General features: G+C 44.3%; 2 protein-coding genes and 2 pseudogenes across 2 annotated transcripts; 2 read left to right on the top strand and 2 right to left on the bottom strand.

Annotated features, from left to right (window-relative positions):
- Window positions 1–3,301: 3,301 nt before the first annotated feature.
- Window positions 3,302–3,702, bottom strand: LOC112431766 (uncharacterized). The gene has a single exon (XM_024800490.2). It carries the CDS (start codon window positions 3,689–3,691, stop codon window positions 3,302–3,304), a length of 390 nt encoding a protein of 129 aa, XP_024656258.2. The 5' UTR covers window positions 3,692–3,702.
- A 312-nt stretch (window positions 3,703–4,014) lies between these two features.
- On the top strand, window positions 4,015–4,482 carry LOC112432590 (coiled-coil domain-containing protein 12 pseudogene; annotated as a pseudogene).
- A 2-nt stretch (window positions 4,483–4,484) lies between these two features.
- On the top strand, window positions 4,485–5,691 carry LOC112432591 (mannose-1-phosphate guanylyltransferase catalytic subunit beta pseudogene; annotated as a pseudogene).
- An 8,531-nt stretch (window positions 5,692–14,222) lies between these two features.
- LOC101468399 (keratinocyte differentiation factor 1-like) lies at window positions 14,223–15,371 on the bottom strand. Its single transcript, XM_004576363.4, has one exon. It carries the CDS (start codon window positions 15,369–15,371, stop codon window positions 14,223–14,225), a length of 1,149 nt encoding a protein of 382 aa, XP_004576420.4.
- Window positions 15,372–17,622: the final 2,251 nt, after the last annotated feature.

A 17,622-nucleotide genomic window follows, 5' to 3' on the forward strand; every position in this document is an offset into this window, starting at 1 on the left:
CCATTTAGAAAGGCAGAGGCATCACAGTGTGATTATTTTACATGTAGTTGTTTTTTCCCTGTGTAATAATATTCAACATTGCTATCAATACATTTTTCAAAAAATGCCTCTCTGTGCAAAATGGGTTCAAAAACATAAACGGCTGTGGGATCCTGTTTGTCCGTGATTTGAACCGGGGAACAAATTGTGGCAGGATCAGCCTGATGTTATTTGTATCCCGCTGTAACTTCACTGTATAAAGAGCTAACATCTCCAAAATGTCAGGAGTAGTTAGTCATTACAACAAGTGTTTGTGAACTAAAAATCAAGAATGTGGGATACTGTTTGTCCGTGATTTGAACAGCCCAGCGCGTGATCAGAGTGCTTTGTGCAGTGACTCCCAAGCTAGACGAGTGGCTCCAGCAGATCCCAGGATCAACATCTGAGATCTTTCTAGAAGAGCACAGCCCTAGGAACAGCTAAGATACTGCGCAGGACCCTCAAGCTCCCAGGCCTCTGGTAGAGGACCTTAAACGATAGACCGCCCGCAGGGGCGAGAGGGGAATTTTTAATGACCTTGTGTGGGTGTGTCCTGTCAACTCTCCCACCTTGGTGAGCTTTGTCTGGTGGCTGCTTGCTCCTCCTCTGTGAAGTGTGTGTTTTGGTGATTTAGCCGTTTTCAGTTACTTTTCAGTTTAGTAAAACTAGAAGTGCTAGAAAACCTAAAAGTCAACCAAACACGGGGGCCAGTTTAGCTCAGTGGAAAACAGCGAATTGAGTTCGAGTCCAACCTGCGGCCCTTTGCTGCATGTCTTCCCCGTCTCCCTCTTCCTCTGCACTTTACTCTTCATTTTCACTATTACTATCCAATAAAAGGCAAGGTGCCTTGTTTCTTTGAGGATTTCTCCAAAATGTGATGATCAGAGTTATGGATGGTCTGGTATGATAAGTGGTTTTGTTTGGAGTTGTGCAGAACTTGTCTGTGTCACCATTTCAGAGAATATGATCAAGAGATGACAATAGCCAAATTGTCCAGCAGGTGCCACTGTGGAGATGGTTTCAGATTGTTTTGAATCGTCAATACAAGCACAAACACTTCAAATCTTTCATGAAGCCTTGCTTTGCTCATCATGGTGACACCTTCACTGGAGATCTGTATCTCATCATTGCCATAGTTATGTCACAGTGTAGCTGGAAGCTGAGCCAAAATCCAGATTAAAGGGCAAACTTCATAAATCGCAAAACTGACCTTTATCTTCTGAAGCAGAAAATCCACATTTATTCCCAACTAAGGGTTTAAATGCACAAAGGGCCAAAATAAGACAGAAATAAAACAGGAAACAAACACTGAGACAGAGACTAAGATGCACAAACTTGACAGGGACAAAAAAGAAAACAAACATGAAGCTGAAACCAGCTAAACCTGGGGTAGGGGTTTGGTCGGTGTCTGGGCTAGTGGGCTGACAAGACTGACACACTTTGTACAGTTACATCATAGTCATTGGTTACAACACATAGCAAGGGCGTAGATTTGGTTTTGGCATTGGTGGGGACGGATGATTCAACCACTGAACCCTGCCCTGTTCCTTTTTTCCTTTTTGTCGCTTCTTGAGAAAAAAAAAAAAAAGGAGAAATATACTTGCCTACATATGCTATTCTTCATGCTTTTAAATCATTTAAAATTACAGTTCATAGTTTTATATGTGAATTATATAATGTTAAATTACTATTAAACAAATGACTGACTAAGTATTTTAGGCTTTAGTTTACTTCAGCCATATTCCATATCAATCAGGTATCATACAAACATAAAAATAGCTTCAAATACAGTCATGACAATAAAAGAATATGACTTTAAGGACTTAACAACATTACTTCAGTTATAGTGCACCAACATCTCTAACACATTAGCACTAAGGGAACACTGAATAACCTGGTGGTTTTTGTCCATAAAACCACTTAGCTACGATTACCACAAAAGATCTCTCGGCAAAACGATGCAACATTTTAGGCACAATATTGCCCCAATCAAATCAGTGAGCTGGGATGTTTTATTCTCAACATGAACTACTGTTACAGCAAAAGACATGGACTACTGGTGTCCCACACAACAACTCAATGTCCATGTGAAGGAGCCAAACACATGCCTGCTCCTCTTGTTAACTGAGATAAACTGCTGGCATATTTGTTTTACATCTATACTGTCCAGTCTCTCCTGGTGGACATGGCATACATCAGGATTGTTTAATCTCATTTGAGTCATTGTTGACCTTAGCCATCTTTTTAGTCTTGTGAGAGCACTGAAGCTTCTTTCAGCCTCAGTACATGCGTTTTATCCTCAGATTAAAATTATTGTGTGCTTGATGTGCCTCACCTTTGGGCCTGGCTCTTCCCCTCTGACTGCACTAGGACATATTGCTACCTGATAAAATAACACATGGATTTGTGCCATATAAAAAGTGAGACATGTCAATTCAGATTCTTTGTCAAATATACACTAATGAAACAATTTACATTAGCAGCCTAACAATTGTCATGATAATAAATACTAGTTAATCTATAGCACCAAATCATCAGTCAGTCACCTGTGACCTCGCCTCTTCACCTCTGTCCGAGCTACAACATGGCAGAGCTGCCTCTGTCACCTGATGAATAACAGTGAGCCATTCCACATACATGCAGTCACACATGTGCTTCAAATACAGTCATGAACCACCAAGTCATCATCCAACTTCACCTGTGATCTTGTGTCACCATTACTCCACCACTACACCATTATTAAAACAATTTGTGCAAAGTGCACTCCAAGGTGGAATATTTGCAAAATCATGACTACCTCATGATATTTTGTCTCAAAAATTAACCCTATGAATATGTCAGCACCATTAGGATGAAATTATTGTGTCACCAACATTTTAACGTTAGACACATACTTTTAACAGCCTCTGTAAACTAATATCCTGGCCTGCTCGAGGCTGCCGTTTTCTCTGACAGTTTCAATCAAAATTGGAAATGCTACTGTGGGAGACTGAGAGAACTAATAGTGCTGCCTGTTGTGCAGTTAGTTTCCAAAACACGTTATTTATGGTTACATACAGTTTCAGACTGATGTGGGCCAAAGCCTAGCATAGCCTGTAACGTTATTATGAAGGACACATTTTATGAGTGAACTTGAGTTTAAGTGACTAACAGGTTTCTTTGAAAAATACTTTAATAAATATAAATTTCGTAACTGAAGTCAGTGAATTCCATGTTGATGGCAACTGTAATTTCAGGAATAGAAACAGCATGAAGATTGAAGTGTGAGCATAAGATTTAAAAACTATACTAAGAATAAGAATAAAGGAGCGAGCTCTTGGTGTGAGTGAGGTGGCTCTGAAAAGAGCCGTTGTTGGTAGGAGAGCGTGCAGCTTAAGCTCTCTCTCCGCGGATGCAGCGAGCCAGCTGGATGTCTCTGGAAGCGCAGGTCGGTCTTGAAGTCCTGAGCGATCTCGCGGACCAGGCGCTGGAAGGGCAGCTTGCGGATCAGCAACTCGGTGGATTTCTGGTAACGGCGGATCTCTCGCAGAGCCACGGTACCGGGCCTATAACGGTGGGGCTTCTTGACGCCTCCGGTGGCCGGGGCGCTCTTACGGACGGCCTTGGTAGCCAGCTGCTTCCTGGGGGCTTTACCGCCAGTAGACTTGCGAGCAGTCTGCTTGGTTCGTGCCATTCTTCCTCACTTCCCCCCCTGTGACAAGAGCAGAAAATGTAGCGAACAGAGGAGAGTCGCTGCTCTTAAAGTGTGTGACTGGCTGTGACGCGGTGCCGCTCCGGCTCGTGATTGGTGACGGGCTCCACGTGTAGCATCGCCCCGCCTCGGTGTGTGCTGCTCATTGGAGAAAAGTGCATTGAATTTGCGCGCTGCCGCAAGCCTCTCTGCGATTGGTGCGTGACGAATCCGCCCGCGCCCTGCAGAAATATAAGCGAGGTTTTGAGCTGATCGGGCCACATTTTCTCTTAGTCTCGATACTACGAAGAAAAGAACTTGTTAAAATGAGTGGACGCGGCAAGACTCGGCAGGAGCAGGCTCTAAAGAGGAAGGAGAGGCTAAAGGTGCTAAGAGAGAAACAGCTTCATGGGCGAGAGCAGGACGATTGTGAGCCAGAGAGCAAAAAAGCCACATTAGAAGAGGCCACTCAAGAGGAACACAGAGAACTGACATTGAGGAATTACGCTCCAGAGGATGAAGAGCTAAAGGAAATACCGGTGCCTAAGGCCAATCCAGCATCAGTGGAAGATAAAGTAAATTATAATCCAGAGCCCATCATTGAGGAAGTGGATTTAGCCAATCTTGCCCCAAGAAAACCAGACTGGGATCTAAAGCGCGATGTGGCAAAGAAACTGGAGAAGTTGGAGAGGAGAACACAGAGAGCCATTGCTGAACTCATCCGTGATTGTCTGCGTTGCCATGAAGAGGAGTTGGCCGGAGCCATCGGAGCAGAGGCGGGAGATTCAGACTGAATCCAAGATGGGACAGAAACCAAGGAGACTAAACAGAGATGCCCAAGATTTACTGCAGCAGTCACATCTGGGTTGTGCATACAGAGGTGGATGATTTAATTGTGCAGGGAGTAAAGCAGTGTTTCCTGTCAGGTCTTCAGACAAGTCATAGCTTCTGTCCTTGTAGTACATTCTGTATATGTTTTTTTGTTTTCTGAATGATGACAGTGAGCCGTTCTTCGTTTTCAACTCACAACGTCATCTGTGATTTTCCGTTCAAAGATCTGCTGCAGTTCCACCGCAACCACGGCAAGGAGGGAACCATTGTGGTAACACGGGTGGAAGAGCCCTCTAAGTACGGTGTGGTGGTGTATGAGGCGGACAGCGGGAGGATCCATCGCTTTGTGGAGAAACCACAGGTCTTTGTCTCCAACAAAATTAATGCCGGCATGTACATCTTCAATCCGAGCATGCTCAGCAGGATCCAGCTGAGACCAACATCCATTGAAAAAGAAATATTTCCTGTCATGGCAGGGGAGGGACAGCTGTATGCCATGGAGCTGCAAGGTTTCTGGATGGACATCGGCCAGCCTAAAGACTTCCTGACAGGGATGTGTATGTACCTCCAGTCAGTACGACAACACGCACCTGAGAGATTACGCACAGGCCCCGGTTTCCTCGGCAACGTCTTGGTTGATCCCACAGCACAGATCGGGGAGAACTGCACCATCGGCGCCGGCGTTGTTGTGGAGGATGGCGTGAGGATAAAGAGGTGCACGGTGCTGAAAGGGTCAAGGGTTCGATCGCACTCGTGGCTGGAGAGCTGCATCGTGGGGTGGAGCTCGTCAGTCGGCCAGTGGGTGCGTATGGAGAATGTGACGGTGCTGGGGGAGGACGTGATCGTCAATGACGAGCTTTACCTGAACGGTGCCAACGTCCTGCCTCACAAATCCATCAACGAGTCAGTCCCGGAGCCGCGAATCGTCATGTAGCGTCAAGCTCACTCATCCATCAGACAGCTTGCACGGAGATGCGCCCAGCTCCGCAGCACGCTGGACAGCCAGGAAGATGATAAACTGCCCGCCCTCAACCTGATCATCTGTCTTGTTGCCAGATACTTTGAACAGAATGATCTGGCAGATCAGCAGGAGTGAAGTCTTGTCAACTACATTTGTTACTCGTTTATAAAGCAGAGTACATGTTTCGTTCTTGTAATTACCGGTACTTGTACATATATGTAAAAAGTTATGCAAATATGTACCGGTAACTTGTTTTTCAAAATATTAATACAAGGGATGTGTTCCCAAACAGCCATCTCTTTCCTGACAATCCCCTTTGTGCATATTCTCTTACATATGGTAAGTAAACATTAAAGCACCTGCGGCTTTTAGTCAGGTGCGGCTGATGTAGGTACAAAACAGGATTTTCCCCTGATTTTAGCTTGTGCGGCTAATATTCAGGTGCGCTTTGTAGTCCGGAAAGTACGATAATTTAATTTCAAGGGGAAATTAAGTCTCACTGACGTTAAAGGCCAAAGAATAAAAGTGGGTTTTAAGACGCAATTTAAAATTGGACAGTGAAGGGGCCTCTCTAACGTGCAAGGGCAAATTATTCCATCATTTTGGAGCCACGATAAAGAAGGCCCGCTCCCCTCTGAGCTTCCTCCTGGATCTCAGTACCTCCAGGGGCAGCTGACCTGGGAGACCGATAGGGTGTGTGGAGATGAAGAAGCTCAGAGAGATAAGGCGGGGCAAGACTGTGAACATAAGAATTTTAAAATTAACTCTAAAAGACACAGGGAGCCAGTGCAGTGAGGCTGGGACAGGGGTTATATGCTCTATTTTAAAAGTTCCTGTTAGGAGTCATGAAGCAGCGTTTTGAACCAGCTGCAGACTTGAGAGCAATGACTGACTGACCCCCACGTAAAGTGCGTTACAGTAGTCCAGGCGCGAAGAAATAAAAGCATGGATCACTGTTTCAAGGTGCTGCCTTGAAAGAAAAGATTTTACTCTTGCCACTCGCCTTAAATGATAAAAACTGGACTTCACCACTGCTCTGATTTGGTTGTCCAATTTAAAATCACCATCCAACTTAAAACCACGATCAGTAACAACAGGTTTAAGATAAACTTCCAGGGGTCACAAATCTACAGAGGAGGACTCGCAGGGACCACTGGGTCCAAACACCAACAACTCTGTTTTCTTTTCATTAAAATTTAAAAAGTTTAGAGCCAACCAAGCTTTAATGTCATCTAGGCATGTTGTGAGAGGTTTTATGGAGATGCCACCCTTCTGCTTCAGGGGCAAATAAATTTGGATGCCATTATCATCTAGAAAATCTTTCAGTTGACTACAGACGGACAAAATGGTGGTGGCTAACCAACCGGACATAGTGGTGGTAGACAAACAGAAGAAGACGGCCGTAGTGATCGATGTAGCGGTTCCGAATGACAGCAATATCAGGAAGAAGGAACACGAGAAGCTGGAGAAATACCAAGGGCTCAGAGAAGAGCTCGAGAGGATGTGGAGGGTGAAGGTAACGGTGGTCCCCGTGGTAATCGGAGCACTAGGTGCGGTGACTCCCAAGCTAGGCGAGTGGCTCCAGCAGATCCCGGGAACAACATCGGAGATCTCTGTCCAGAAGAGCGCAGTCCTGGGAACAGCAAAGATACTGCGCAGGACCCTCAAGCTCCCAGGCCTCTGGTAGAGGACCCGAGCTTGAAGGATAAACCGCCCGCAGGGGCGTGCTGGGTGTTTTATTTATATATATATATATATATATATATATATATATATATATATATATATATATATATATATATAGAGAGAGAGAGAGAGAGAGAGAGAGAGAGAGAATCTGTGTATATATATGATTGCATAGTGTACATGTGAATATATGTCCAGTGTATGATATATATGTCATAAAAATCCACAACAGTAACACAGCTTCTCCTATCACCATATAGAGAATTTGGGGATGTGTGGGAAAAATAAACTATGACCATTTCAATCTAGAATTACCACAGGAGATATTTTCACCGTGTAGAAATCAATGTAAAACAACTGTGGCACTCCTGGTTGCCTAGCAACACATTTACACACATTTTGATGTGCACATAAAATGAAAATAATCAAATCACATAACATTGCTTTCATGTTTGTGTTTAGTGTTGATGGTGCACCTTAGACGTTAATGCATGTTAAAATGAATGCATTACCTAGATATCTATATGTATTTCAAAGTTTGCCCATTTGTCTGTCTAATTATTTCAGAACTATAAATGACACTATTTCATCATTTATTTGGGCCGGTAAACGTCCAAGGGCTCGCTCGCTTCTTTATGGGGATAGATCAGCTGGAGGTGTCATGATCCTGGGCCATGTTGGCCCAGCATTCTTAGTTTCATGTATTTTTGAATTTTGTTCCTTATTTGACTTCCCTTTGTGACTTTTACCCCCTGTGTGCCCCTCTTTGTATCTGTGAGCCCTCGTTTCCCCTCGTGTTTTATTCCACGTTTTCCCCAGCCTGTTATGTCTGTGCTCTCCCCGTGCTCCCTCTCTCCTCCTGTCTGCGCCTCTGTGTACTTCCTGTTTTACTTTGACAGTCTCCCGTCAGTATGTGTCATGTTGTGTTGCTCCTGCCCTGTCTCGTTATGATTATCTGTGTCAGCTGTGTTCCCCATGTGCTCCCACCTCCCTCATTAAATCTCTGTGTATTTATGTCTGTGTCTCCCTCTGTTCAGTGTCGCATTCTCCCTCATTCATGGCCGTGTGTTTCTCTGTGTGCTAGTGTATTGCTTCCCAGTGTAGTTTCTTATCAGTTTGTTTCGCCATTTCCCTCCAGCAATAAAGCTGTGTTATTGGGCATCTAACACGTATAATACATTATTGTGGTGTATGTCTCCCTATACTAATTGGTGCCAGAGTGAAGCAGCCTCCTGTTCCTCGTCATTACTTGCTTTAGCATGTGATACCTCACAATCATCCCTATTAAACCGGTCTTCCAACCCAGTTGTTACTGAAACATTAAAAATTTGACACTTTGGTTGGCTCACCCTCCCTCTTGCAACCCCGATCTGCCACAATAACTTATTTGTTCCAGCAAAGATTGACTTAAGATTCTCTGTTTTAGAACATAAAGGTACTGATGATCTATACGTAAATGAGGTTTTTGCAAGTTTTAACGAACAAGTTACTCGCTTTAATTTCATTAAATCCGATTTTAGTGAATCTCTTTTAAACAGTACCAAGATGAAATGGGAGTCAGAACTCCATATGAGTTTTTCTGAGTTGTTGTGGGATGGAGCGGTAGGGGCCATTAATTTGTCTTGTAGTTGTGCCAGACTTTCATTAATACAATTTAAAATTTTCCACAGATTACACTACTGTAAAGAAAAACTGTCAACATTTTACCCAGATAAATTTGATGATAAATGTAACACATGCTCACAGATACCTTGCAATCTTACTCATATGTCCTGGGCGTGCCCTAGGTTGTCTGAATTTTGGCATCAATTCTTCAAAATAATTTCAGATATATTGGGTATAAAATTGATTCCGACTCCACATATCGCTATATTTGGAAAACCACCAAATAACCTTCATACTACAACTATTCAAAATAACCTTATGGCCTTTGCTTCTCTCATCGCTAGAAAAATAATTTTGTTGTTGTGGAAATCATCTCAGCCACCATTAATTAAAGTGTGGCTACAGGATATCTTAGGACTCTTAAAATTGGAGAAGATAAAATTCTCCATCAGAGGCTCATCCAATAGATTTTTTTTTTTTTTACTCACTGGAAACCATTACTTAAATACTTAGAAAAGTAGAACTCTCTCTGTAGTCCACCATATGACAGTGTACAAATTGTTCTGCTATTCCCGGCAGTGGCTGTTCTACCTTATAAGAATGCTTTATTTAAAGATATTCCAGCATTATTAATTTGTTTCAACCGCTGAGCAGGGATTCAGTAATATTAATATTGTTACTACTCTTAATATTTAAGATTTATCAATATTTATTAATGTTAATATTAAACTATAAGGATACGCACTACTATCTTATTGTTGATTTCTTGTTCTTGCTTTTTTTTGTATATTTTGTATGGGTTAATTCATTTCCTCTGTAACATATTCATTTTTACATTATTGGGAGGGAGTGGGGGTATTCAGGTACTCATCCCATTTATGTTTTTTTTTTTTTATATGCTATAAAAAAGAAAAAGATCATTTCTATATGTACCTATGTGTATTATGACAGTTTGGTATTGAAAAATAAAAGAAAACAAAGTGTAACCGGTTTTCCTTCCTCTGTGTCTGGCCATGACTGATTAGTCCCAGCTGTGTTCACACCTGTTACCCATCTCCTCGTTACCCTTCATGTGTGCCCTCTGTTCTTTGTCATGTTCTCCATAGTAGCTGTGCCATAGAGTGTCTTTCATGTTCTCTCAGTTATATCTGGTTATGAGTGCTTCAGTTGCCAAGATCTGAGTTCAAGTTTATCTTTTGTTTGCTTCTTTTAGTGTTTTGTCTTGTACTTTGCTTTATGTAATTACTATATCAAAAAAAGCTGCCTCTAAGTTAATATTGTCTCAGAGTCCTGTATTTGGGCCCTACTCTAGCCTCCAGCACAGCTCACCATGACACTTAAACTGTGTTTTGTCTGCTAAGCTGATCTTGAATGATCAACTCTCACAACCAATTTGGTCTTTTATAATTACAACAAAACAAAAGTCCTGCCAATGTCACAAAAAAGGAGGGAGAGATACCTGATAAAAATCAGTTCTGCCCAAATTTCATTAGAACATTGACTTTGCGACAAGAGGGGACAGCATGTTAGACCTTGTTTACTCAAACATTCAGCATACAAGGCTTCACCCCTCCCCCAGATTGGACAATCTTAAAAACACCACTGATCTATGCATCAAAACTACAAAAATCACCCGAGTACCAAAGAAGTGCCACTGTTTCCTGCCTCAATGACTACCGGCTGGTGACACTTACACCCATCATCGCAAAGTGCTTTGAGGGGCTGGTATTGAGGCACATGAAAACTCACCTTCCACCAAATCTGGAGCTGCTACAGTTTGCCTACTGCCCAAACCGCTCCAGAAATCATGCCATCTCGTCTGCTGTTCACCTTTCTCTCTCCCATCTCAACAAAAAGGACACGTATGCCAGATAGCTGTTTAATGACTTCAGCTCAGCATTCAACACTGTCATTCCCCAGAGGCTGGTAAAGAAGTTGGACCTACTGGGAATAAACATCACTCTCTGCAACTGGATCTTGGACTTCCTAACTGACAGGTCCCAGTCTGTCTCCATAGGAAATAACACAGACTGAGTACAGGATCACCACAGGGCTGTGTGCTTAGTCCACTGCTGTTCACCTTGCTAACACATGACTGTACTGCACAGTACAGCTCAAATCACATGATCAAGTTTTCAGATGACACAACAGTGGTGGGTCTCATCACCAACAACAATGAGTCTAAATACAGAGAGAAGGTACAGCAGTCTGTCTTCTGGTGTGGTTCCTGCAAGTTTCAAACATGCACTAGTGCAGCCACTGCTTAAGAAACCTGGCCTTGATCACACAGTTTTAGCGAACTATAGGCCTACTTCCAAGCTCCCTTTACTTTCCAAGGTTTTAGAGAAAATTGTTTTTAGTCAACTGAAAGATTTTCTAGATGATAATGGCATCCAAATTTATTTGCCCCTGAAGCAGAAGGGTGGCATCTCCATAAAACCTCTCACAACATGCCTAGATGACATTAAAGGTTGGTTGGCTCTAAACTTTTTAAATGTTAATGAAAAGAAAACAGAGTTGTTGGTGTTTGGACCCAGTGGTCCCTGCGAGTCCTTCTCTGTAGATTTGGGACCCCTGGAAGTTTATCTTAAACCTGTTGTTACTGATCTTGGTTTTAAGTTGGATGGTGATTTTAAATTGGACAACCAAATCAGAGCAGTGGTGAAGTCCAGTTTTTATCATTTAAGGCGAGTGGCAAGAGTAAAATCTTTTCTTTCAAGGCAGCACCTTGAAACAGTGATCCATGCTTTTATTTCTTCGCGCCTGGACTACTGTAACGCACTTTACGTGGGGGTCAGTCAGTCATTGCTCTCAAGTCTGCAGCTGGTTCAAAACGCTGCTTCATGACTCCTAACAGGAACTTTTAAAATAGAGCATATAACCCCTGTTCCAGCCTCACTGCACTGGCTCCCTGTGTCTTTTAGAGTTAATTTTAAAATTCTTATGTTCACAGTCTTGCCCCGCCTTACCTCTCTGAGCTTCTTCATCTCCACACACCCTGTCGGTCTCCCAGGTCAGCTGCCCCTGGAGGTACTGAGATCCAGGAGGAAGCTCAGAGGGGAGCGGGCCTTCTTTATCGTGGCTCCAAAATTATGGAATAATTTGCCCTTGCACGTTAGAGAGGCCCCTTCACTGTCCAATTTTAAATTGCGTCTTAAAACCCACTTTTATTCTTTGGCCTTTAACGTCAGTGAGACTTAATTTCCCCTTGAAATTAAATTATCGTACTTTCCGGACTACAAAGCGCACCTGAATATTAGCCGCACAAGCTAAAATCAGGGGAAAATCCTGTTTTGTACCTACATCAGCCGCACCTGACTAAAAGCCGCAGGTGCTTTAATGTTTACTTACCATATGTAAGAGAATATGCACAAAGGGGATTATCAGGAAAGAGATGGCTGTTTGGGAACACATCCCTTGTATTAATATTTTGAAAAACAAGTTACCGGTACATATTTGCACAACTTTTTATGTACAAGTACCGGTAATTACAAGAACGAGTAACAAATGTAGTAGTACATAACAATAACCTACAGCACACCAGAAAAAACGATTTGGCCTACCTTTTAGGCTCAGGTGCAGTAACATGGCTTTAACAAGAAGAAAAGTCAGTCATTCACCACCATCTTTCTCTTCTTCCTGCGCACTAAAACCACCAAAGTCCTCTTCTCCAGTGTCGGCTTTCAAAACCAAAAAAATTCTCGTTGTCAGTGTTGGAGTCGAACACCCTCTGAAGGGCCGTGGCGGTGTCCTCATCTCCATCAAGCAGCAGTCCAGCCGGTTGAAATCTGTTGGTGATCGTGGATGTTTTCACACTTCTCCACTCTGTCAGATGTACAGTCCTTTTCGTTTCATAAATTTGTGACACCAGAATGGCCCACCTCTGAAATTTTTTATCTTCATTTCGTTGGCTTGTAGTCGGATCTGCACACCTGAAACACCTCACCCGTTTGCTCTTTACAATCATACCTTCATAGTACAAGACATCACAACACTTCTTGTTTTACTATGAAACACTATCAGAAAAGAAATAAACCTTTAAAAGTTATCACCCACATTTAAAAACATTATATTAAAAAAACAACAAATATGACTGAAAGTATTACATTTATAGTTGCAAGGTATTATCTCTGTATGAAATATTGAGTTCTATTTTTATTTTTTGAAAGCCTACACTGGCTGTTTTAGTGGAAGTACACGTATAGGTTAATGATACCTAGCCAATATAATCCACTCAAAATGCTCTACAACCTAACCTGACTAAATCTAGGCCAAGTGAGCTGATATTAGGTGATTTCAAAGACACATTTTACTCCAAGCTGAACCCATACAGCTATTATTTTAGCATGTATTGATTTCATTACTGATTTCATAACCAATTTGATTTGTGTACATTTGAACTAATGGAGCTCTGTAGAGTTAAGGATGCTGGGAATTCCTTTTTTTTTTCAAAATATAGCCTTGAGGTTTACTTCTTGACCTCACCGATTCTTTGGATATCCCAGCTGGAGGAGAGGCCGGGGCTGCCCTGTATCCCCCTCCTCAGTAGTTTTCCTCTAATTCTATTGTTTATCTGGCTGAGGCAGCTTTTACTCATTTTACGACAGGCAGACCCCCACTGTCAATACATTCTTCGATCCATACAGAGTTACACACCAAAGTTTATAGCTAAGCCAACTAATCTGCCACGTCAGAGGTCAGGGTTCAGCAACTTAATGTAATTCGTGAGAGCTTTAAGGTCGCATGAAATGCTTTGAGAACACAATGGGATGAATAGCCGCATTGAGACCAGGAGGCCCAGGTTCGAATCCTGCTCAAACCCACTACTGTCCTTAAAACAGGGGTTAACTAAGCGTAGATGTAAGTGACTTTGCAAAATGTCCCAAATTTAGCAGCAGTGGTGCTGAACATGTTGCTAACAGCTCCACATTTTCCTCCCTCTGTACCTGGGTAGTTCCTGCAGCACCAAAGAAGTCCACCTGTCCCTCTCCTCACGTTGTTATGATTTCCTATTGTGTTTGACAAGGTTTGTGATCTTGCCACATGTGTCATGTACCACGTGTTGTCTGTTTCCATGAGTGTAGAAACTGCTTTAATTATCAAGCGAGTGAACCATGATGAGTGTCTACAGTTGTAGTTATGAAGCTAATAATTGGTGACATCCTATTTATTCTAAATTAGTAAGATGAGCAATGAGGTTGAACAAGGCACAAGCCTTAACCACTCAGGAGAGACAGAGCTTTTTGCTTTAGTTTTATTTTGACTTTATATTAAGACCGTCTATTCTTGTCTTGTGAATAAAACAAACACACTGCTTAAGCACTCATAGTATATTTTGAAGGTGGATTTCAGTCCCTGACTATGTAAGACGACATGAATGAACGTACATTTCAAAATAAATCACAATGCATAACATGTAACTGGCTACATCTCATTGTTTTTGTTTGACTTTTAGAGAATCAGAGGAGCGCCTGAGGAGTAGGTTTCAGTGTCGTGGTGGTACGCTGAGTAAGCCATAGTAGTGCTGGAGGAATATGTTCGCCCGCTGTAATTTCTCATCTTTCTCGCCAGCTCGTCTGATGGTGTCTGCTCCGACACTTTCACCTCTGGAAAATCACTGCTCATGAAGGTGTTTGTCATGGTCTCGTTGCCACTGTCGGGGAGGGTCCCATCCCTCCTGCTGTTATGATGCTGCCCGGTCGACAGGTAGCCCTTGTTCCTTTTGCCCTTCCGCGTACTGATGCGGATGACCCCGTGCACCAGCTTGCACTCGGCCTCTTGATCCTCCAGGTTGTAGTCCTGAGCGATGCTGTAGATGAGCTCGCTGATCTCGCGGGAGAAGGAGGAATCAGAGGTGCACTTGGCCAGCTGGTCAATCTGATGCAGGGCGTAAAGCTCCAGCAGCTTCTTGGTGATCAGAGAGTCAATGTCTTTGTCGCTCTGCTCATCCAAGTCGTAGTCTTCGTAGGATATAAGGCTGGTGCTGCTGACCGGCCGCTGGTTATCCCCTTTACCAGATGCGCGACCCCGTTTGGGGTCAGCAACTGGGTACTTTACCTTCTGACCTGCTATGTGCACATCTGGGTAACGGAAACTGTCATTCAGGGGCAACCTGGGGGTCTTGGGCTGCTTATTATTGGGCTCCAAAGACATGCCAGGGGTTTTCACAGCTATGCCGTTAGGAGGTCGAGGGTCACCGACCGTTTTGGGGGTATGGTCTGTGGAGCTCTTGTTAACCCAGGGCTCCCGGGTGCCATAAAATCCACAGGTGAGAACAGAACAGATAAGAGCCTTACAGCTACTCCAGCCCATGGAGGCACAGGACTGCCTGCTGCTCGGCACGCTGTCTGCCGACCCCGGAATAAATCCTATTGTCTCTGAACCCCTTCCTGTGCCGTTTCGAGGGTGGCTTCTTCCTCGACCATACCTGCCCTCTGAATAGCGGGAGTGGTCACGTATTTGCTCCCCATGAGGATCCTTGTAGGAGTCTTGGCTGGTTGTGCTGTCCCTGGATATAGTCCGGTTGGTTCGATGGTTGTCCGCCCTAGAGCAAGAGTTGGGGTACTTGTGGCGTGGAGCCCCTGTGCTGTGGCCAGGCATGGCTCAAAAAGCCTGCACTGAAAATAATGTTTTGTTCAATTTACTCAATTTTTTTTATGACAAGTTGTTGCACAAAATAAATTTGTTTGAATCCAGAAATATTTTTTAAGTACACTGAATTTAATTTAAGCGAGTAAAACCAACATATATTTTTAAGCTACTTTAACTTAACTGTTGTGGATACGACTTAGTCAAATATTATTAGTAAGTCCAACTAAGGTCGTGTTAAGTGTACCAAAATAATTTGTTTCCTTTACACTTATGTCCCAAACTTATATTCAAATCAATCAAATTGTTAATTTCTCTCTATTTCAATTAAGTTAAGTTTACTTAAAAAAATATTGCTTACCCTGATTTGTAGTTTTTAAAAACGTCAATAATGAAAACTACAAAATTCTTTCACATCATTTATTAATGCTAAATTTGTTGCAAACAGAATAAGAATCCACATCTCTAAGGGAAATTGCTGCAATTTGTATAATACAAATTACAAAACTTTTGCCTATGAACTAGCTTTACAAAGCTGTATTCAAACAAAACAGAAACAACAGACAAGAGAAATGTTAACCAATGTTTCTCTTCCTCTAAAAAAGAAAAAAAAACTCCTTACATAAAAGAATAAAACACTGCCAGCAGTATAAAGTATCACAATTAGAAACTGATGGTGGGGTGGGTGCAGTTTTCTCTGTGGTGGGGTTGGGTGGACTGTCCCGGGCTCTGTGGGGCCGGGGGGCGCTGCTGCACTGGGCCCCGGTCTGGATGGGCCTGGGCCCCCTTCCCCTGGCGGGTCGCGGAGTGTGGGAGTGCCTACTGGGGTCAGCGGGGGAGCTGGCCCCAGGGAGGGGTTACCTGCCCCTCCCTTCCTTCCCTCCCCATCTCCAGCTGCCTCCCTCTTCCCGCTCCACCACAACCACCCACACATGCAGGGCCTTGGAGTAGGGGTATGTCACCAGGGTGCAGAGGAGGCTACCCCCCCTCTGTCCCCTTCTGGCTGCCTCTGCCTCAATTTTATCCCACAACTTAGACATTCACATTATTCACACTCTCATTACACATACATATAGGATCTTGGGGGTGGGCACAATCACGGAGTCCAAATTACCATCAGGGTGTACACCTCACCCCTGGCGTCGTTGCCCACCTCTCAATTTTAAATACACTTAGACATTGAGGGCTATCAGGAGGGACTATGTGCTTACCTGCTGCTCCTTGGCAGGTAGCTCCAAGCCCTCCTGGGTTTTAATTGCACCTTAGAACACATATGCATCAACACTACAATGAGCGGGTGGAGGGAGGTTTGGAGTCTTCTCCCACCCCCATTCTCTGCGGCCTGCTGGAGCGGGAGGGCTAGGTGGAGTTGGCCGTCCGACTGCGGTCTGGAGTGTGGGGCCTCCCTGCTGCTACGGAGTCGGAGTGGTCTGCCTCTCCCCACCGCAGGGAAAAGGGTAACACCACCTGGGTCTGGGTGCGGTTCCCCCCTCCAGGGGCAAGGGTACCTAGACCTGGTTTGTAGAGTACGCTTGGGGAGTGTGATCGTGTGTACAGCGTCTCTTTATGTTTGTCTCCACGTTGGTTGAGTGTGGAGTGAGTGCATATGAGAGCATGAGGGGGGGAATGGATGTTTGTGTCTGTGTGTGCCTGTATGTCTGTGTCTATATGTCAGGCTGGGTATCAGACGCCACCTCTCTGGGGTCACCTCAGGCCCTCCAAGGTTTGGAGGCCTATCTCCACCTACCACCACTTCCCCTGCCGGTGGCGGACTCCCTCAGGTGTCGGTGCGTTGGTGGTTCTTTGTGTCTGGGGGTGGGCGTCCAGGTACACACCGGCTCACTCCTTGGCGGCCGCTTATCGGGGCCTGGAGCCTGGCGCTCGCTCGGGCCCCTTCGGGGGTGGGGTGCCCCCGGCCTCTCAGCCTGGGGCTCGGTCACTCAGGCACAGCTGGCGACCGGCGGAGCTCATGGGCGCATCACTGCAACTCCCCCTGGCTTCTGCTCCGCGGCTGCTGAGTGAACCCTCATCTGGGACTCTCCTCAGCTCTTACTGGAACAGTGGCGCGGCTGCCCCTCTGTTGGTCTTCCATGGTCTCTTGTGTTCTGGGGACCTCCGGATGTCTGGAGTTTTGATCTCCTCCATACCTGCTTCACACCCTGGAGGACGGGGCTGTGGCCCCCCCACACTCCCTAGCAGATCGTTACATGGAGAAACCTTTGGAATACAAGCGCGCTGATCCACACAGGTATGCACACGGGTG

Source organism: Maylandia zebra, linkage group LG3 (genome assembly GCF_041146795.1).
Source record: "Maylandia zebra isolate NMK-2024a linkage group LG3, Mzebra_GT3a, whole genome shotgun sequence".
Taxonomy (NCBI): domain Eukaryota; kingdom Metazoa; phylum Chordata; class Actinopteri; order Cichliformes; family Cichlidae; genus Maylandia; species Maylandia zebra.

What these genes read in the sequence shown, in the direction of transcription:
- LOC112431766 (XM_024800490.2), bottom strand. Translation starts at nt 3,691, where the DNA reads ATGGCACGAACCAAGCAGACTGCTCGCAAGTCTACTGGCGGTAAAGCC.
- LOC101468399 (XM_004576363.4), bottom strand. Translation starts at nt 15,371, where the DNA reads ATGCCTGGCCACAGCACAGGGGCTCCACGCCACAAGTACCCCAACTCT.